This window comes from Pyrgilauda ruficollis, unplaced genomic scaffold (genome assembly GCF_017590135.1).
Source record: "Pyrgilauda ruficollis isolate IOZ18807 unplaced genomic scaffold, ASM1759013v1 scaffold12, whole genome shotgun sequence".
In the NCBI taxonomy this organism is placed as follows: domain Eukaryota; kingdom Metazoa; phylum Chordata; class Aves; order Passeriformes; family Passeridae; genus Pyrgilauda; species Pyrgilauda ruficollis.
Genome location: NW_024510321.1, coordinates 15,930,915 through 15,953,507, shown reverse-complemented (window position 1 = coordinate 15,953,507; position 22,593 = coordinate 15,930,915). Strand labels below are relative to the sequence as shown.

Sequence of the window (22,593 nt, the reverse complement as noted above, 5' to 3'; positions counted from 1 at the left end):
TTGTCCGTGCTGTTTTCCTTAACTTCTGTTCCCCCTAAATGAGGTTTAATGCTTTGCTTGTAAATTATGTTTAATGTACCTGCTTGTAGACCTTAACTTAGAAAACTGGATTTTTGGCGTAAAGGAATTGTATCAGTACTCGCAAACTAAGGAAGGTAAGGGCATGTGTTGGAGCACTGAAAGATGACTGTGCTCATTAATCAGTAGCATGCTCTCTGATGTGGTTTTAGCCAATACAAGCCATCAAATTACTCAACAATGCTTGGACATGGTTTGAAGGCTAGCACAAGTCAGGAACAGTTTCCAGTAGCATAGATGAGGCCACTGTGCTTTGAGGAAAGAGGAGTTTAGGTGCACATAACACACATGTGTTATGTGCATAGCATGTGTTATGCTGTGTCACCTTCCTTTAGGGCCAGGGAGTGGGCCTGGGTGTGCTTTATTTCTTGGGGGGGCATTGCAGATACTGTTCTGTTGCCATATCTCAGTGCTTTAGATCAGGCTTTTGAAGGTGTTTGGGTACCTTACAGGATGCACAAAAGCACTCACGTGGTTCTTTGTTTTTCTGGACTTGATCCAGAAGGGATGTGGGCTTTGCATTGTTTAAATTTTGGGTGCCTTGACAGTAGGACTAGCACTGCAAAGTGTCCAGGCTCCCTGTGCAGAGCAGGGGAGAATCAAGCATCTTGGGATGAGATCAAAGCCAGCTGGCATACGGAGAGAGCCCTCTAGAGCTTGTCCATAGGGATCATCTGTCAGTGCCCAGGCTGGAGGGCATGCTCCAGGCACACAGACATAGCAGCAGGTTACTTGTGTCCCCAGGAATCTTGCCCTTCGCGAGGGAGGGGAACAACCTGTCTTTCTCATGACATGGTTTTCTCTGGCCAGAGTACTTCAGCTGGGCTCTGGATTTTGAAAATGTAAGGCAGTAGAGGAAACTTCAGCTTCTATATCTAATGGTGGGTATAAAACTGCAGGAGGAGAGTGAAATGTGATTTTTTTGAGGGAAGAATTACCTGTGCTTTTAGAAGAAATCGCTGCTGCAGTTTACATGGGAACCCCATGCTGTGTGCAGTGTCATGCATTATATATACATCCTGAAACCATTATTTGGTTCATCACTGAGGGAGATGGGCAGAATTGAGACAAGAGCTTAGACTTTGTGCGCTCTTCTGACAAATGGGCCAGGTGCTTAGTCCTGTTCAAAGTGAGTTTTTTCTGGACATAGGCAGAAGTAAAATTGCAGGCTGCTTGGTCAAAATTGGGGATTATTAAGTATTGGGTGTTGGTGGGATGGGTTTTCAGTATCCTAGCTGTGGGTTTTAGGCAGTATTTAGGCATTTCAGGATTCAGATCCTAAACTCTTTTATTGGATCTAATTCTCTCTGTCTCAGTTTCCTGTTTGCAAATGTAACTAGTGTTTTCTCATAGAGATATTGTGAGGGTATCTATTTTAGAAAGTGGAAAATGTTGCAGGTGTTACAGATGGGTAGAATTATTTTAGGAGCTTGCCCTGCATAACCTGTGTAATCTGGTTAAATATGTTAAGAGTTCTTGTTTTTGCAGCTCTTGTTCACTACTCACTTAAACAAACAGACTTACCTAGACTACTCTCTTTTTCCCATATCCTCTTAGCTCTCTCATTTTTTTTGTTTGTTTATGCACTGGCTGCAGATTTTGTATCATGAGCTGTCCCAAAGAATTGTAGGCTCATTGTTTGTGTGATGTCCAGTGGTCCTGATTTGGATCTATATGAGATATTGCTGCTACTAAAAAAGTCTAATTTAGGTATGTCTGTACTATATTATGCTTCAAACTTCTTAATGTTAGTGAAAGTTTGTTTGTTTCTGATTTGTCTAGCGTTACTACAAGAAAGCAGCTGCATTTGTGCTAAGAGCAATTGCTAAACATTCTCCACAACTAGCTCAGGCAGTAGTTCAATGTGGAGCACTGGAAATGCTGACGATTTGCTTGGAAGATTTTGACCCTGGAGTCAAAGAAGGTGCATCTTGGGCATTTGGGTACATTGCCCGACACAATCCAGGTAACAAGTTTCATGTGTGCCTATTTTTTACCTTAATGTCATGTGATAACAGTAATGAATTGTGTTATTTTGGTAAATATAACAAGATGATTTTTCTTCTCTACTGTTACAAAATTTTAAATTTGGGATGAAACCCTAGCGTAACTGTACCATTCCAACAGTGCTGTAGCTTTTTGTGGGAAACTGGCATACCTGACACCAGCAGCACCCAGTTATGAGAGGTGCTTTAAGAGAAGATGTTCTGGGCCTGTGGTCAGAAAAGGACACTGCTTTATTCCTCTTCATGAACAGATTTCTGAATCTTTATATATTGTGTAGGTGTTACTGCAGAACCAGGTTTCTTTTGCTTGACATTAGTTCTTTGATATACATAGTTGAATGAAGAAGCCTAGGGAGAAGCAAGTTTCCTTCATTCATTACAGTAGTGTTTGCAGGATAAATAGGCCAAATTTATTGCACTATGTTATCATTAGCCAGCAGACCACACTACTCTCTGGGAGTCAGGAATAGATCCTAGGAATCCAATATTGAGCACTTCACTGCTGTCTCACAGGCAGTTGTATAACTCACTGGTGGTGTCATGTTCCTATTTAAACGCTGATCCACGTGGTGGATACTTCTTCTACCAGCTATTTATATAGTTCAAGTAAAAGTTTAGACTGTGAATGAAAGAACTGAGGGAAGAAACTGCTAGCTGGAAGGGGTGGGAGAAATGGTTAGTGTTTGTGTTGTTCAAAGTTAAACTAATTATAGGATCATAACATTAACTCATGGTTTTATATTTGGTTTTGGCTCTAAAACATACATAGACTGATTTTGAAAGTGTTTTTCTTTGTTTTTTAATCAATACAGAATGTTGGACTGCAGAAGGCATGGGGGATTCCCCCTTCCCACTTAGAGGGTTAGCTTACTGGGACAGTCTCCAGAGTTGTTAGCACCTTTCTAACAGACTGCATTTTCTGGGGAATAAATTAATTCTTGGGACACCTCTCTGGTAATGATCTTTTATCATTTGGTCATCAGGATTGAATTCCACCCTGGGTGGAAAATAATTGTTCCTTCCTTCTGAAAGATATTTATTTAAATATCAAAAGTGTTCATTTGTATAAATGTGTGTAGTATGCGTGTGTCTGCGTTAGTCTTAACATAAACATTTCTGCAGTTTTGTTATGTCACTAAATCAATATTGACTCACTTCAATTGCCCTTCATGCTATTCACTGCATGAATGCTGATGGAGCTTTAGGGTGATCCAGTTCACTCTGTGACAGCATTGTCTGCAAAGATGTAGGTGGTGTGGGGGTATTGAAGACAAAAAATTCCGTGTACAAATTTTTATTCCACGGTTATGAATAATTTATTTGCTGATGGTGAATGGGTGCATACCTTATGTCAATTTACAATGACAATAAGAACAGCATCCTCAGAAATTAGGTTGAAATTGTGAGTGCTACCAAGCTGCAAGCATCAGGACATAGACAGATCACGAGACGTAATCAGTAAAAGCACCCCAAATGCCAACATAAAAACACCAAAAGACCCCTGAAAAAACTGCCCAGCTACAGCCAATTCAGGGGATTTACCTGCCTCTATAACAGTCACAGGATGTCTCTAAAATGATTATGGAAAGTAGAGGAGTTATACTGAGAAAAGATCACTCTGTGCATCATATGTTTCTTACACTGCTACAAGCATGCCTTTGCAACATGATATTGCTGGAGATGGGATACAGAGATAGAGAAATGGGATACAGCAATAGCTGGTGTTTACTGTTTGAGAAACTCTGGATTAAACTGACATGCTCCTGTTGACAAAATCTGGTGTTTATGATTTTCTGTCATTGACTGTCTGTGGACACATAATGCAGTTTTAACTTTAAAAATAGACCTGGATGTGAAATGGTTCCCCCCAGCCACAGAAGGTTTTTCAGTTTCAAAAATTGTTAGAGTTTTGAACTGGGACAATATTGAGACAAGACTTTTTCTCTCTCCTGAAAAGATTGGGGGTATGCCCCAGTAAGAAAAGTTCAATGATTAGGGCATGTCTCTAGGATTAAAGTCCTGATCTGTTTTAGGCAGGATGTGAACCTCTGTCCTCGTGAGTGCACTCAAAGCCTCCTGGCATTCAGTGATAATTGTTTGCAATGGTGAGGGTCTCTCTGCTTTTAATCAGAAATTGCATCCATGACCCAGTAAAGCTACTAAGAACTGCAGTGTATGTTCCCATGAAAAGACTTCCATTTTGTGAAATTGAGGCTTCCCCCCCACCCCCCAACAATGAAAACATTCTCTGCTTAGCAAGTTCTATACTGACTTCATATAAAAATCTTTTAAAATGCAGTTGTTCTGGGAACAGATGTCTCCAGAAGGCCTGTGAGATTTTAGGTAAAGACAAATGTCTCATGAGGTTTCAAGATGTTAGAAATCTTGCCAGGTCGGATTCCAAAATTTAGAAACTGCTCGTGCAGTTCTGCTCTTTCTTTCCCTTTGAGCTGAATTTCAGATACTGATCTTGCTCCAAAGTGTACAAATCAATGTGCTGTGATTTTGGCATTCATTATTTTTACTGATTGGGTTTAAATACAAGTGTAAAGTGTTTCAAATACCATAGATACCATCAGGTCCATGAAAAATATTTTGTAACATTTTACTTATACCATATTCAGTTAAAATGCAAAATTGTTTTCTTTGAAGTGTGCAAATAATTTGGCTTTCCATTTTCTTTGTCTGCATTAAAGGGATAATTTATTCATTGTCTTATACCTGCTTCAGTATATTGTAAATTGGTAGGAAAACAAAAATAAGCAACACTGTTGATACTGAAGCTTATTGCTAAGAGCAGAATTTTGCTCATTTTCTGTCATACAGTGGACCATAGCTCAGCTTAGAAGGGACCTTGGAAGATCTCTAGTCCAGCTTCCTGCTCAAAGCAGCATCAGCTGCAAGAACTTCCTGAGCTCTTCAGTGATTTGAGTCTAACCTCCATCCTCCTGGTGAAAGGTTTTCCCACTGGTTCCAGTGGAATCTTTAGCACCGTGGTTGTAGAGGCCTGCATCAACCTCTGATTTTGAAGTGTAGCCTTTGGGCTACTTGTGGGAATTAGAGTCTTTCTATGTGGCTATAACATGATCACACAGTCCTCAGCAAAATACAGTATTGGTGGTTGTCTTGGTCAAACCTGTTGTTTCATGTGGATGCACCTGCTACCACAGCAAGGTCTGTTTGAGAGCCCTGGTCTGAACTGAAACTTGCATTTCCTTCCAGCCAGGGGTGTTGCTGCTGCTCTGCTATGGGGATATAATATTGTATATTGTCAATATAATATTGAGATGATTTTCTTTCTCTGGGGACAACCTGGACATTCACTTTCTCACCTTCATCTTTTTTTATCCTCATCTGGTTTTTATAATCCATGTTATTATTGCCAATGTGATAATATTAGTGGGGTTTTTCTATTAGCACCTTAAACTAGTTTAGAATAATCCTGTAAGACTTCCCATTGTTTTCAGTGGGTATGTAGGTAGGATCTTGACTCCACTTTGTTGGCTTTCCCCTCTTTCTGATCACAGAAACTCATGACAAGTCTTCAACCTACTTTGAATTAATTTCTTCATTCCTGATGAGTACTTTTGTGTTGAGACAAACCAGTGCAACTCTAGTACAACGTCTAGTTGTACTAGAACTGGTAGCATTCTCAGACTCTAAAATCTGTCTTTATTATATTAGTCTTTCTTCTACATCCATTTGAGTCTTATCTGCAGTGTCTCACTTGCTAAAATCTTCCTTATGTAGATCTGGATGAAAGTGATTAATTTTTGGTCAGTTTTGAGCCATAGTTCTCTTGTGTCTGAACAGAGTTCAATTTCCTACTTTCACTCACATAGGGAGATGTTCAACTTTATCATCATGTAGCTGGACGAGTTCCTTGAGTTGTACCTCAATGTGAGTTCCAAGCCTGTGGTTTTCATAACCTTCTGTGGAATTAAATGAGGTTCATACATTAGTTTTTCTCTGCTGTCTTTCTCCTCTGCAGCTATGGGACTTGTCCTGGCCCTTATAATACAGCCTTGGTGTAGTATTTGGAAGAGTATTTTTGTAATTTGTTTTAGTTATTTTAATTTTTTCTGAGTGAATATTTGCTTTTAAAAATTTCTTATTACCAAGTTTGTTTTCGTCTCTAACTCCTTCTCAGTCTAAATTTTTTCCCAACTCTGTCTGTGTTTCTTAATGGATGGCAAAGTTTCATGAATCCTTTGGTGCATAATCTGCATTAAAGATGTTCTACAAGTAGGAAGATTAATTGAGCCTTTTCTTGAGGGAAAAAAAAGAATTACAATTTATAATAGAATAATTAATACTTAGAATTGTAATTTTGGGCTGAATTTGGAGGGAAACAAGTTGGGAAGTACTGTATTTCCTTTCTTCCCTGCCTCAGCTTTTCTGTTTTTCTGACAGTCCATTTACAACTTGTCTGTCTTGACACATAGTCCAGCCCTCCATGTGGTAAGTTATTAGCCACGAACCTTATAAACACCACTGGAAGAAAAACCATTTAATTACCCATGACCAACAGTAACCATCAGTATTTAAATGATATCAGACTTCTAGCAGCAAGAGCTGATCTAAATTGAATCAGATTTAGTTTGCTCTTTCGAAATAGCTTTTACAGTTACTTTTACATTCCTGAGTGTAGCTGTGACCTGAAATATTGCTCTTTCTCTCCCTGCTTGAACTTCATGATTTTAGCTCCTAAGACATCAAAGAAGCCAATTCTTCTAGCACCATGTCCCTCTTGACATCAGATTCTTGATTTTAGCACTTCCCAGCAGACTGTGGGCAATGGAGTTCTGCTTGGTCTGAAGCTCTGAGGCACAACTGGAGGGGTTAATCTGGGCTGTGGGTCAGTAGATCACCATGGATTCCACAATCTGAAGAAGCTGGGCATGGCTTTTTCCATGAAAAGCTGACTGTAACTTATACCACTTATATTGATTAGCTCATTTTCAGTTGGTTTTTACATACATTTCAGGTATATCTGACTTCATATTTTTAAAACTGAAGACACAGCATTTGAGTTTGTTGAAATCTTATGATTAGTGTACATTAAGGATGCATGCACTTTATTTTCAGTCAAATATTTATTTGAAAAATGAACTTTGTAGAGTTAATTTTACAGATTCACAGAATGTTCTGAATTGGAAGGGACCCACAAGAATCATCAAGCTCAGCTCTTTAGTAAATGGCCTGTACAGGGGTTGAACCCACAACTTTGCCATTATTAGCACTATGCTCTAGCCAACTAAGCTAATTTCAGGGTATTGTATTAGTTTAAAAATGATTGCATTATTTAATTTTTTGATGTAATATCTATATTTTCTTTAAAATGTTGTATCATAAAGTAACATAGAGTGTAAATATTTGACTTATGACATGTATTACAGTGTATGGCTATAACTCACTAATTGAAAACAAATCTGGTCTGGAACATTATTTGGATATTAACAACGTAATGATGACATGACATACAGATTTCATGAAAAACTATATTAGTCTATGTATATTTAATGAAGTATGCTGTATTTTTCTTAGTATGAAAATCTCTTTATGGATGGACTATAAATCAAAAGCTAAGTTAGAGTCTTGAAATACAACAGCCATATGTTGCCATGGTACTGTAAGTCAAGATAAATGTTAAAGATAATAATGGATATGCATAATAAGGTGTAGCAAAACTGAACGAAGAACCTAATAGATTATTGAATCCCCTATGGTTTTTACCACTTTTTCAACACTATTTTAAAATAGCACAGCTTGGTTATAATATAAATTTTGCTTCTGATACCCAGTAATTCTCATTTTAGGACTGTGATTAATGCTGCATACACAGAGAGAGCTAATGAATTTCTAATAGTGTAATTTTTGTCCATGTCAGCTAATCACATGCTCAGATTTTTTTTTTTTTTGTTTAAGGTGCAGTTAGTTAAGGATATTGTGCTAATCTCAGACACACAATATCACTGATGATATTTCTCATTTGTCTAATTGTGTATGATAACATTTTCTTGTCATTAAGTAAAAATTCTGTCTCATCCCACATACGGTAGCAAAGACTAGTTTTGATCACCAAGTTCCATTTTTGCAATCTTTTATGTAAGATAAATCTTTTATGTATGTTTTTTCTATTTTTGTTTTTGGCATTTGATCTATGCTAATATCTGCTTATCATTTAAAGAGGGTAAAATGCTCTCTAATTAGCCGGTTGATAAAATTTTGGTACTTTGGCTTTCTGTGTTGTTGTTAGCCATGCATAAAATGCTTTCCTATTGATCAGTGCAGAATAGCCAGGGTTTAAACAGCTGACATCTGCTTACTTTAAAAAAAAAGAAAAAGAAAACAGAATAACAAACCATTTCAGCCTAATCTACCTCAAATGTGTGCATGTAAATGGGGGTCCATCTATTGACCTGCATTCTTTTCAGTTGTGGATTGGTCCACACGGTTTATGAAACCAGGAGGGCTGATTTGAAATGCAGATGTCGAGACAGTGAACTACACCCTCCCCTTTTTCCTTTGCTGTATCTGTCAGGGTGAAAAATGGCTTGCACAAGGGTCAGTCACCCATACTCACTTAATTACTTTCCTTGGACCTACAGAACTGTCACAAGCTGTGGTGGATGCAGGCGCTGTTCCTCTTTTAGTGCTCTGTATCCAGGAGCCAGAAATTGCTTTGAAAAGGATTGCTGCTTCAACTCTCAGTGATATTTCAAAGCATTCTCCAGAGTTAGCACAGACAGTAGTGGATGCAGGAGCTATCGCTCACTTAGCTCAGATGATCCCGAACCCTGATGCTAAACTGAAGGTACATTTAATTTTTTTTAATCTCCATTATACCAGTCATTACTTGAGATTGAATCAAAAGACATGGATGTGCATATTTTTTTAGAAGCTCTTGGTTTGGGTGTTAACAAAATGTAACTATGTAGTTAGTGACAAAGAGTTCTGCACATATTTACAAATTTAGCTACTGGATATAAACTGCAGCTCTGTGAGGAACAGCTAAACTAATCTTTAAAGTGAGAAGTATGCGTTTTTTTAAAGAATATATAGTATATGAAGAATGCAACAGATACTTTTAATAGGTAAGATTTGCACATTTCAGTTACAAAAAAGGTTTTGCGTACTAAAGATTATACGATAAGCCAGTTAATAGTGAACGTATTGTATTTTAGAATGTATTATCTGATGTGAATAGCTGTTGTCAAATGTTTAATCACTAGTGTTTGACAAAAAGAAATTCTTATTATAAATTTTCTGTCTTACTCTACCAAACAGAAGACAACATGAAAATGCCACAAAAATTTCTTAATAGAAGATCTGACAGATCCAATTTATGTAAATAAAAATAGTTTATATAGATTTTACTAAATTTTAAATTGCAGTTTAAAATGGTGTGTGTGTGTGTATATATATATATATATGTATTTTTTTTAATACATACAAGCTTGAATGGGATAAAACAAAAGAGAAACTTTTATTCAGGAGCCAGCGAATGTTCTGTGCCATTATATTTGTGCATGAATTGACTCAGTGAATTGTAAAATAGCTGTAATTGTTTTCCCTATCCTGCTTTGTTTTCCTTGATGCAATAGATTTTTGTGTGCAGGGGGAGTGTGTGTTGTGGGATGTTTGTATACTATTGATTTTATAACAATTTTTATTTACTAGCGTCAGGTGCTGTCAGCTCTAAGCCAAATAGCAAAGCATTCAGTGGATCTTGCAGAGTTGGTGGTTGAAGCAGAAATTTTCCCAGTTGTGCTCACATGCCTGAAGGACTCAGATGAATATGTCAAGAAAAATGGTGCAACTTTAATTAGAGAGATAGCAAAGCACACGCCTGAGGTAAAACCTTGAAAATGCAAATACAAGGTCATATCATTAGATTTTACACTTTAAATAAAATACAGGATTATTCTGTCATTTGCTTTTCGAAAGGGAGGGCAAATGGCTGTTTGGCATGTTCATTGGAAAATATGGAAATGCTGATATTATGAGATGTGTATTGAATATGAATTGGGTTAGGAAACTGGGAATCATAAAATGTATACCTAGCTACTTCATTCTATGAGATATCAGTGCAGAGAGGGAGTTCTTGGCTGACAGTACTGTCAGTCCTAGATATTAAAAATATTATGAGAAAAGCCTCACAGAAGTCATGATACCAGCTAATAAATTGCAAGATCATCCTTTAACAATAATAGATGGTGTGTGTCTTTTTAAAAATCTTCAGGGGTGCTGGGATCACGTTTTAATTATTTTTGCAATGACAGCGAAGGTCAAAAATTCTCTTATTTATTATTAACCTGATGGTAACTTGAGTTTGTAATTTGAGTTTGAGCATTTGCAGTGTTTTTGCCCATAGGAAGGTGGGGATGTTTGGCAAAGTCAATACAAAATAAATAGGAAAACCATATAATTATAACTATGGTAATCTGCCAGACCACAGAGATAATTAAAAGGCTCTAAATATGACTTTGGAATGAAATATAAGCCACGTATTTGTGGAACACACTAATGCTGAGCATAGTAATTTCAAAATCATGATGCACACTTAACAACTGAGAAGTGTTTAAACATGAATGTTGTGAAGTTTCTTCAGCCTGCCAGTCTTAAGCTGGTGATAAAAGTTTACAGTCTTGGCAAATTTCCTGCTTTCTCTCTGTACCTCATGGGCAATGCAACTTCACTTCCTCAAAAAGTAAAGAAATTATCATTCTCAAAAGGGGGCCCTAGAGTCAGAAGCCAGAGACCAAACTCAGGATTGCAGGTAAAGCCAGAAGAGCTTCTGGCAGCAGATCCTCCACACAAGAGGGACTGGCCATGCCAGCAGCTCTCCAAAGGAGCACTAGGAGGCATCTTGGTGACTCCCAATGGGAAGTCACAATCCGTGTCTGACTCAGAGTGACAGAGGTGACTGGCCAGCTCTGGGAACTCTATTCAAGCAATGCACGTTGCAGTGGAGACAGGCTGGCAAATGGGATTTTTGGAGGACGTGGCTGTGTCATTTGAGACTCATGGCTTTTGGATCTCGACTCTCTAGCTGCAGATGCAGTAAAATTCATGTGAAGGTCAGCAGCAGAGGGACTTGGAGCGAGGGCTGAGGGGCACGGCAGGAGCTCTGCACATCCAGGTGCATTGTGTCCAGATGTAGCACTTGGTTGCCACTGGCTGTAATTCACAATCGTGTTAACAGATTTTCCTAAGTACTAACTGAAAGTTTCATCTGGCTGTTTCACGAAGAAAACAATCCCCTTTTAAAGGCTTTAAGACAAAGGTGGATTTCATATTTATAGAAATCAACTGGATTGGGAATTCATGTGCTGCAGTTTTGTTAATTTAATTTTGACTTTTAAGAACATGTTCCTTTTGCTTTGGAATCTGTAGGGAGAATAGGATATACCTAAAAACATGGAAGAAAATAATAAGAAATAATTTTGATTTCTATGCATTATTGATATCATACATATTCTACTGTTGTCCCTCAAGTGATGTGACAAGTTTGCTTTTGGTAGAAACCCATGTTGCATAGCTTGATTATCATTTATAAGCAAGGCTATGTCATTTAGCATTCTGGGGCAGACTCCATTACCCATCAAGTGTGTTCCCTGGACTCTTCCCTCAGAGCATGCTAACGTGGCAGAATGGTGTAGGCCAAGTCAGTTTTGCACATCCAGAACAGTTGTCCTTGGCTTCAAGCCTCGGTGTGAGGGTCCACAAAGGATTTTGTGCCACAGAGGTAATTTAGAATGCAGGTGAGAGGAGGAATGGGCCTTTCCCTCTGTCTTTGCACAGAACATAGGATGGTGGTTTGGGAATGAGGGGCCACTAGGATGAAACAGTATCTGGCTCATTAGGTGCATCTTCAAGATCAGTCATGTGATAGGCTGTCATTTGCTCATTTCTCTGGTGTGGGATGATGGAGTTGAGAATATGTCATTCCATGCTATACAGCATCAAGGATTCAGAACTCTGATTTCCTTGCAGTAAAGTCAATCAAAAACAAACTAGCAAATCAGCCTCATTCCTGAAAGCTTGATGCTGCACTTAGTTCCCAACAGTCTGTATGATACATCACTCTTATTCCAGCTTTATTTTGTAAAAGAGGAGCAATACGTTAAAAGGCTTCTCTGATGTGGTTCTTTATGCCTGTAGATACTTCAGAGTGTCTAATCTCTTCTGTTTATCTTTTCAGCTTTCCCAGTTTATAGTAAATTCAGGGGGAGTTGCTGCTGTGGTTGATTGCATTGGCAGCTGCAGAGGGACTATCAGACTGCCTGGCATCATGGCACTTGGTTATGTGGCGGCTCATTCGGAGAACCTGTCAATGGCAGTGATTGTCTCCAAGGTCAGCTATCACTTTGTTGTCTTCCTGTAGTTCTTCAGCAGTATTCTTTGGTACGGATACAAATTAACACAGGCAGAGAATGTATTTTGTGACAGGATTATGTACTTGCTCTCGATGAATGCACTTTCTCCTAGTATTGCTGCTTTCTATGACTGAAATTCTGTGGCAACCTGATAAAATGGTGTTGAACCTTTTACAGAACAGACTTGAAAAGACCTCAGTTTATTATCTATTGTGGTTTGATTCAGTTGTGCAAGTGACATTTCAAATGAGTAAAGTTATACATTTTCAGGTTTAAATAAATTCTGCTGGGCAATGATATAGAAGAGGGAGAATTTGCAATGTTTGCAGTAGGTGAAATTAGTGTCTGGCTTAGTAGTCTGATGTGAATAATGCTAAACAATGACAGAAGGAAGGAAACAATTCCACTAACATTTTTGACCCATTTTCACACTATGTCAGTCATTTAAAATGTATATATGAGTGGAGCAACAAAACAGTATAAATAAAGGAACAGAAATGTCTTCTAGTAGAAATGCAAGTTGAAAAATGGAAGTTGCTACAACATCATGTAGTATGCAGGAAAAGTAGGAGTGATCAAAAAAATGCTCTTCGGTATTTTAAAAAGAAAGGAAGTGATGCTTTTTTCTTGCCATCTCTGGAGGCCCTTCTTCTCTGGATGTGTCTCTCTTTCCACTTTTAGCGATGCCTAGAGCAAATATGCTTCTGCTTTTGAGTGCTTGACATTAAGTGGGATGAAACCAGAATTAAGTTCTGGAGGAAGCCCCTAAGTTAGAGTTTTGAAGATTTATAATGATTCCTATCATAACTGAATGGAACTGTTGTGAGAGCTGTTGTAGGGATCTGGGCAAACTTTGATGAAATTAAATATGTTAATGAGTGATCTACAAAAGAAATAATAACAAACATGAATAAACCCAAAACACATTAAAAAAAACAAACTGCTTCAGGGGAGATTAAGCTTGTGGAGTGGTACATAGTGCTGAGGATGGGGCTTGGTAAACTGGAACCGTTTGAAAGAAATGCACTGTGGCATAACCATATGCAGTTAGACACTGATGATGTAAAGTGATAGTTCCATTCCATGGTGCTCTAACCTGAAAGGATGGATTTTGAACAATGATTTTTGGGATCATACTGGACAAACACTTCATTCTGGTCTTCTGCTGTAATGCAGTGGCAAAACCCCCCACAATTTAGTCCTGTGGTATGAAAGAGTAGAAGATGAAGCATTATTGGAAAAGAGAAGGTAATCTATTTGTTTTAGTAATATATATCGTTCTACTGTCTGTATTTGAAAAGTATCTTGGGGGAAAAAACCCGAAACAACAAAGCAGAAAACTGTGCAGAAAAGAGTAAAGAAGGATTCATGGGATGGAGAAAAAGTTTTTTTTTTATATAGAGGTTTAGTAGCCTTGCCTTACCTAAAGTAGCATGAACTGTTTCCTACTGGAGTGTTTTGGCATAAAATACCAGCTACTAAGTAGTTGTGGAAAAAGTATAAAGATCCTGAACCAGAACACCTTTAGTAACAGCTGGATGTGATGTCTCCACCTCTTGATGTCTGCAAATCAAAAACTGAAGCCCTTCTTGAAGTGATTGGGTGAGTCAAACATGAACTACTGGACTCAAGAAGAGGTTGATAAATTGAAATTTAGTGCTGTGGATAGTAAAAAAAGAAAAGACTCAGTGATTGAACCCTTCTGGTCTTAAACTGATTTCATAGAATCATAAGCACTCAAATTCTTTTATTTTCAGTCTGAGAAAAACTGCCATCTTTACTCAGTACAGCCTGAATTATGTTGTGTATTCTTTTTATACCTTAAATTTGCATGTTTGTTCAAACTGCTCTCTGACTTAGAACATTGAATCTGTTTATTTTTAACTATATTTATTAAGATTTATTAAAATTTCTTACTAATCATGATGCTGTAAAAGTATGACACCACTAGCATGCATTCTCTTACAGCTTTTTTTAGAAGAGTGTAAATAGAGAAACATTTTCTAACTCTCTGTATCTGTTTCGCATTGTCATTCCCTGGTCTACATTTGTAAAGGCTGTGCTTTTGATTAATGCTACAGGGAATACCACCACTGTGTGCCTGCTTGGTGGAAGAACATGAAGATCATATTAAGGCAGCAGCTGCCTGGGCCTTGGGACAGATTGGAAGGCACACTACTGAGCATGCACGTCATGTTGCAGTAGCAAACGTGCTGCCCACGCTGCTCGACATCTTTGTGGACACACGCAGCTCAGAAGATCTCAAAACGAAAGCAAGTAGATTTGTGGTATTTGCATTAATATGGTGTATTAATTGTAATCAAGAGGTTTAAGTGCTTACAAACTACTAAATTATGAGTTTTTATTGATGCTTACCGAGTCACAGCTTTCCTGGAAGCTGTGTCTGGAGGCCGTGTCACTTATGAGGGGACTGGCTGGTCCTAATGCATGTGCATATGGTGTATACCAAATCATATGTTACAGCTACCACAGTCTAATCCCTTACTTTTTTTTCCCAGTTTAGATCAGAGTTGCATAGACCCATTTGCTGTAATTTCTTGTGACTCATTTCTAATTATCCACCTCTTTTTTGGAAGTGTGAGCTCTTGTAGAAAATATTACAGTCCTTGTAATAATTTTGCCTACATTTTTATTATTATAATAAAACTGTAACAGCTAATCCAGGCTCTGCTCTTTAAAACATGCAACTGCCCATATTTAGGGCCTTTCCTTGTGTGGAAGCCAGTAGAGTTGCAGTTTAGTAAAGTGTATTTCTGAGCAACATTAAGAGTGTAATAGGACAGGATATGATCTCCCATGTTGCACTATGCTTCTGTACGTTCCACTGAAATACAACATTCCATGTAAAGTACCTTTTATATAGTAATTTCCAGTAGTCCCAAAAATATTGAAGCCAAATTACCTGTACCTGTAATCGTGCCCAAGAAGGTTACTTCTGCTTGTATCAGTCAACACTGAGTTTGTTTTCAGAAATATGCACCAATGCACAATTGTTTCACTCTCTCTTTTCCCCCCTGCCTGGACAGTACTGCACTTTGCTATCCCAGACCAGCAGCCTCTCCTAGTAAGCCACTTCTAAACTACAATATTTTAAAATATGTTTTGATTTAACTTTCTTATTATATTAGAGTACTTCAATTTACCTAAAGGGTCTACTCCAGCTTTCATTATAGTCAAAGGAAAATTGCCATTACTTTGACTGTAGATAACATAATAATAATATGATGCACTCTAGGTTTTGAGATTTAATAAATCTAAGTAGAGAATTGATTCTTCATTAAGTGACCTGATAGATATCATAGTTTCTATTCAGAAATTGCTCATTGAAAATTCTGATCAATTTGCTTTTTTGATCAGACTTCAGTGATATATATGAATTCTTGTTGTTTTCATTGATATCTTACTACAGAAAGTTTATTTTGCATTTCAATAGACTAAGAAAGCCTTAAAGAACATTCTTCAGAAATGCACATATCTTCCAGCACTTGAACCACTGCTTCATGAGGCCCCTCCCGGTATTATGAAGCATATTATTGGGCAGTTTAGTAAGGTAAGAAAAGGCTCTTCTTGGTGAGTAATATGTTAATTTCTAATTGTTTCCCATTTAGCCACTCTAAAGGTGTCATTGTTTTCTCAGGATCCTCAAGCATCCCCTTTCAAAGCAGTTTGGATCCTGTTCTTTTGTCTAATACAGCTGGATACTGTTTCATTTGAAATCTGCCATAATTCATCCTAAGACTGGGAAAACAGTTTCTTATAAGCAAGGTGTTTTTTCCTTCCTTGCCTCTTGAGATTAAGTGGAATATTAACTCACGTGCAAATATTTTCGCTTGAGCCAATGTATCACATAAATCCCAGTCACATCTGTTTTAGATAAACTACAAGCTGTCTGTACAGCAGTGACTTAAGTCAGATATTTTACAATAATATAAAGGCTTCACTCCTTTTATCCTGATTAATTTTCAGCCTCAAATAAGTGTAAAAATTCCAAATCTTTTCCTATCCCTCTCAAAATTTTGAAAGTTTGTTGTTAGATACATTGTTGATTTGAATGCAGCATGTAAAAGTGATACAATTTATTCAGAATATTTAAAATCTCAAAGTAATTGCTAACTAACTGGGAGACTTGCAGTGTCTGTCATGTTCAGCTCATGTTGGGAATCCTGTTCAACTGTAGACTATGTTTTGTGCAATACTCTGCAGTAACCTGTTAGCAGGGCATGCCAATTGGTGAGATGTTCTTTCTGGAAATGGCCAAGTAAAACACTCTTGATGCTCAGTTCTGATTATGACAGATCTGGAAGCACTGCTGTTGGTAGTGCAGATTCCTGATTATGTTGCCACAGTTTCATTTCTCTTGTCTTTCTTCTTGGTAAGGCTGTTCAAAGACTGGAGATTTGCACAGAATCCCGTCCCTTTTGCTTCTCTGTTCTGACTGGAGCTGTTAATGAGCCAAGTGCATAGCAATTGGTTATCCAGTGTACATTTGAATATTGCTTGCTATTGTAGTAGTTTTGTGCCCTTCATATCAGCTGATATTTTGTTTTGTTTCAATTATCTCCTTTGCCTATGTGTTATTAAACTACACGTCTGGCATTTGTTCTTCTGAAGTGTACTCTTAATTTTAAGTTCTCTGTAGTAAAAGCATTTTTTTCTCCTGTACCATAGCTTGGGAATTTCCTATTCTTAGAGTGGTCTGTTACTTCTGTGTGCTTATTTATGGCACAGTAAAAGCCTTATTTCCAAGCTGTGCTTCAAAATGGGGTGCTATTTGTTTTTCATGCTGGACTGTGCATTTTAGCATTAGCGTTTTCAGAGTCTGTGCAGTTCTGTGCTGTCTCAGGTTGGACTGGGGAAGAGACTGTGTCTCAGAGGTGCTCTCTTTCTTTAGGGCCTCTTCCCAGAGAGTTTTCTGCTGTCTTATCCAGCCTGGAAGTCACAGTGTGGAGGAGGAAGGCAGGGAAAGGGCCATATCCTGTCTCCTTGCTAGCTCCTCCTTGGCAGTTCTTGTTGTGGGAGATATGTGAAAACAGACGTCTGTTCAGTTCCCACAACGAAAAAATCACAGTTGTTCCTGACACTTCTGTAGAGCATAGAATAGAATAGAATAGTCTTTGTGCTCCCCTGCTTTTTCTTTACCTGTCTGTTGATTTTGTACAGCCTAGAGGAACCACAGAAATGCAGGTTGTTTGCCTGTATGCATGGAAGAAATTTTGTCCTTTTTCTTCATCCTTTTAAGCATTCCCTTCCTCATTTGAGGCTCTTGTTTTACACTGAAATACAGTCAAATTTATGGCTTAATGTCTGGCCAGTGTGGAAGCTTACAAAATGCTTTTGCCCTCATAATCTGTAACTCTCAGATTTGGTTTTAAACGCATCTGGTTTTGCTGTAGATGCAGCTGACATCTTTCATTATCTTTCTATCTTTTTCTCTCTATTTTTTTTTTTAATAATATTGCAGCCCTATGGGCCTATGGACTACATGCTGTCATTCTCCCTTGCCTGGCCCAGCCCCCACCTCCCTCCCTCCCTTCATTCCTCCCTCCCTCCCTGCCTGCCGTCCTCTGGACAGAGCTGCTGCGTATTGGCATCACTCAGGGAGTACAGAATGTTATTGTCTGATCATTTCTGCTTCTCATCCCCTTTGGCTGCAGAAACTTCACGTTTTTTGCTTTGTGTGTGTGTTTGTAAAAGGCTTCCATGGCTACACAGTGTGTTAAAGGATTTTAATATCTAGGAATTTAATAGTAGCATGTAATGCTTCAAGGCTGTATTGTTCACTTGCAACAATTCTCAGTATTGTTTTCATGCACTAATCTATACTAGATCATTATAATGATATAAAATTCAGCTCTACAATTAAACTGTGGAAATTGACATAAAAGACCTGAATAACTTGGTTTAAGTGGAACAGATGCTGTTGTTATTCCATGTTAGGGTTCTGTTTTGATTATCCATTTATTCTCCACAATCTTATTGTCTCTGTAGGAATAATTCAAGAAATATTATTTATGTAAGACTAAATATTAAATTAATTATTTTATATATGTTATGTATTAAAGTACATGATAAATTATGTTGTAATCATAAAGGGCTGGTTTCTGGGTTTTTTTCCCTATACAGCTGGGTGTTATAATACAGTAGTCATTACAGATGTTGTTTTTCTGATTTTCCATTTTATCTGTCCTCTGAATTAAAAACAAATAAGCAATATTTGAGCCTAGTGGCATACAGATGAATTCAAAAGGTTTTTTTAAATGTACTGTTCTGTGTGTAGGTGTTACCACATGACAGTAAAGCACGTCGTCTCTTTGTAACAACTGGTGGACTTAAAAAGGTTCAAGAAATAAAAGCAGAACCTGGGTCACTTCTTCAGGAATATATCAACACTATTAACAATTGCTATCCAGAGGAAATAGTAAGGTAGGAAAAATGAAATTTAAAGCATTCATACTTGTAACATTGTTAGATGTTTTTCACAGGAGCAACACAAAGGAAGGATTTAAAATTGCAGTTTAACTCCTACGTGAATTTTGGTTTTAATAAAACCAAAGTGTAACATTTGGTTAATTGCCCCAGCGGTAACACAACCTCTGGACACAAACATTAGAATGCTTTCTCTTTTTGTATTTGGAATAAAATTTCTTTGTCTGTCAACAAAGCCCTAATAATCAGGCTCTTGCAGGAAAGTGTGACAAAAAGTCAGTCCTGCACTGCCCAGATGGACTCTGAGTCTTAAGTACAACCACTCATATTTATGAATGTCTGTGGGAAATTTATTTTGGTAACTTATTTGTGGATTTCTTAGGCTCCAAAAATACAGGTGTTGGTGAATCTTTGGTTGCATCTTTGACTTTCATAATAGTGTGTCTGAACTAGAGTATTCAGAGGCTGCTTTGAAACTTCCTCTGATGTACAGAGGGTCCAGAGGCTCTCCTGCACAGTTGGTCTGCCCACAGCTGCCCTTCCTCCCTGAGCCTCATCACAAGGCTTAAGTGTTATATAAAAGGACCATACACCAGCTGTCTGCACCAAGTTGAACTTTGCCCTTAATGAATACAGAAACACTATTAAATAGCTTACAGTCAAAATGTCACCATCCTAAATTGTAATAATGAGAGAAATGCCCTCCTAGATTCTAGATATCCATTTACCAGTCCTTCACTCCATCAACACATCAGAAGGATGTTACTCATGTACTCCCTCTACAGGCTCTGAAAATCTGCATCATCAATTTTAATTATAGCAGCACAGTTCTTCAGCTAATAGTAGCTAGAAACTAAGTCCCACAAAATGAAGCCCTGTTTGTCTCTACAAAGAAAAGCCAGTGGCTGTCAAATGGCTAAAAGCAAAGTGATAAAGAAATGTTATTCTGCGGCTAGTACTTCAGAGGGAAAGAGGAATTTTGTTTATGCTTTTCTGGATATTAATAATGTTTTTTTGTTATAGCTATTTTTCCCCCTGTAAATGAAAGAAGGTTACTCATCTAGCCTGGGATGTAATAAAGGAAAAGGCCCCTCTGAGCATCTCTTGCTTGCCTGTCTGTGCTTCTGCCTGATGTTGGTTGTGCTGCCTGAGGCACAGCAGCTGTGATAGAATCCAGCTCTGGGTTTGTCCTGGAGACCTGTTATTTTAGGCTGTTTGCAGACTGAATACCATAATTCATTGGAAAGTTAGCTTTACAAATCACAGAACTAATAAGAGGTTTTAAAAGAGTTTAATTATGCAGAAATTATTCAGAAAAATGAAAATTAACAAGATAAATAGATTTTCCTTCAAGGGAAAGCACTGGAAATTTTTTGGAGTATATTTTAGGCCTACATTACATGAAGGTGTGTTCCTCTCTCTTTATAATTGAAGCTTTCAGGGCTCAGAGGTGGCAATTCACATGCCTGCAAAACTAGAAATATACTGAGATGTATATGTTTTTAGAATAATACAGTATTAAATTTCAGATACTCTTAACCTGGAAAACAAGAATTAAATGCAGCTTTGATGCTTGCATACTGGATGCATGTAGTTGGTCCATTTTGGAAAACCAGTTGAATGACAGCAGGACAGTGATGGGACCACAGAGTCCTACTCTAATGAAAACCTCCTGGATAGTGTCCATCCTTGAGTGGCATTAGAGAGAGAAGGTCACTGTGACAATTTTTTTTGTTCCAGAACCAGTGTCCCTCTCATGGATGTAGGCTTGATGTGAGTTTTGGGGTGTGTGCTAATGTCTGACAAGCAGCAGCAGACTATTGTCATTTGCAGCCAACAGTTCTGTGCAAACTCATGCTTTTTTGTTAAAGGCCATAATTTTAAAAGAAGCCAGCACCTACATTTCTTAGCAAAGATAATGCTTATGGCAGCTGAAGCTGAACCTATCTAAAACGTAGCCACTTACCTACATGCCCTAAAAGAAGCTAAATATATTTTAAAAAGCCTGACTTCCAAGTATAAATGATAATGTAAGTTGAAAAGCAGGTTGTTAAAACATTGTAGGGGAGTAACTGTAGAATTCCTTGACCAGTGTTTAATGCTAGGATTTTTTCCTGATCAGTAGAAATATGCATAGTATTTCATTACTTTGCACAGAACATGCCTTGTAGTCTAACACACAAACAAAATGTTTCTCTTTCAGGTATTATTCCCCTGGATATTCTGAGATACTTCTGGAAAGGGTGGAAAATTACCAACCAGTTTTATAAACTTCAGTGTTTTATTAGAGCTGCATTTCACATTTATGCCTTTATGACAGTAATACAAATACAGCTGTTGAAAGCCTTGCTTGATTCTCAAATCTCTTTTTACTATTTGAACTACTGAAAAAGCTCAGCAATTCTATAAAGCTATATTTTGTTCTTTATAAACTTGTTTGTTGTTACGTTTTGTTCCTTTTTGTTTTAACATTTCTACCAGATATTGCCACATACATGAATGGAATTTCATGCAGGGGTGATGATTTATCACAGAAGCTTTTTTAGAATCAGTCATTTCATATTCCTTCTGCAAGAAAAGTTTGTCATCTCATTCAAATTTTAGCCTTCTCAGTATTATTACCATTTTCTCCTTTTGCTTTTGTATATTGTTTAAAACTTCCCAGGCTTGATGAGGGGGAAAAAAGCAGGCCCCTGTGCTTTTTCTAATTATGGAATTCTTTCTGCACTGAGATATCTCCTGCTGCTGCCTTTGGGGAAGTAAAGTGTTGTGATTTTACATCTCCAAACATGTTAGTAGCAGCTAAACAAAGAAATAATCAGAGATGAAGATGATACAAGGGCTGAATTCTTCATGATATAGTAGTGTGGTGATCCTGGCCTGGTAGATAATACATCTTCTGCAAAAGTCCTCCTCATTCAGGCAGGATTTGTTGTGGAGAAAGGAGCAATACACTGTTTGGTCTGTGCATGGTTGTTCCTCTTGAGAAGGACAGAGTGAACTCAGAACTTGACGGACACGAAGGGAAGGGCCCTGGCAGGTTTGGTTCTGGGGGCTCAGCAGCACATTGGTGTGGCTCAGAGGAGAGGAGGTTTGCTTGGCTGCAGGAACACTGTCAGCAAAGTTCTGAGCACATTCAGAGGAAATCTGAGGACACTTAGGTTGCACTGATTGGACTGATGGGACTAAGGTGGCTTAGGATTTATCCTCCAAGAGCTCAAACAGCTGAAGAATTGAGTTAAAACACATTTGCAACTTAAGTCTTGAAGCTGCAGCTGCATCGACGTAGAGGTATAAGCTCTTTCCCATCTGAAGAACATCCTGAAACTATTTTTACCTTCTTTTGGAGAGTGAAAAGACTTTTCCATTCTTCTTACTACTCTGATGTATCACACAGCAAGCAACCCTCTAGTCTTCCCTTAAATGTAACTGTCATTTATCACTTTTTGTTCTAACCATTTTTCTCTTTCTCATTTGCAGAAGTTTGGTGGAGTGTGGTTTTTTGTTTTGCTTTGGTTGTTGTTGTGTTGTTCTTGTTGTTTTGTTTTTCATTTTTCCCAAAGACTACTAAACAGTGTTTCTGGAATGGGATATGGAAATACTGGCAGCCACAATGAAAGATAATTTGAAAACCTCCACTGGAGAGAAACTTACCTACTTTCTTAAACATATAACTGAAT

General features: G+C 37.9%; 1 protein-coding gene across 2 annotated transcripts in view; it reads left to right on the top strand.

The window, feature by feature from the left end:
* SPAG6 (sperm associated antigen 6) overlaps window positions 1-21,591 on the top strand; it is a 34,333-nt gene extending 12,742 nt beyond the window's left edge. Inside the window, exons 1-9 of one of the 2 annotated variants that reach the window (XM_041490154.1) lie at window positions 827-959; window positions 1,861-2,044; window positions 8,696-8,901; window positions 9,768-9,941; window positions 12,292-12,444; window positions 14,548-14,739; window positions 15,921-16,037; window positions 18,765-18,910; window positions 21,117-21,591. In XM_041490154.1, the coding sequence (XP_041346088.1) occupies window positions 957-959; window positions 1,861-2,044; window positions 8,696-8,901; window positions 9,768-9,941; window positions 12,292-12,444; window positions 14,548-14,739; window positions 15,921-16,037; window positions 18,765-18,910; window positions 21,117-21,183 (1,242 nt within the window). In that variant the 5' untranslated portion in view covers window positions 827-956 and the 3' untranslated portion in view covers window positions 21,184-21,591. Of the gene's footprint in view, window positions 1-826; window positions 960-1,860; window positions 2,045-8,695; window positions 8,902-9,767; window positions 9,942-12,291; window positions 12,445-14,547; window positions 14,740-15,920; window positions 16,038-18,764; window positions 18,911-21,116 lie in introns of those variants that run through there. The other variant, XM_041490153.1, reaches the window with a different exon arrangement.
* The last annotated feature ends 1,002 nt before the right edge of the window (window positions 21,592-22,593 follow it).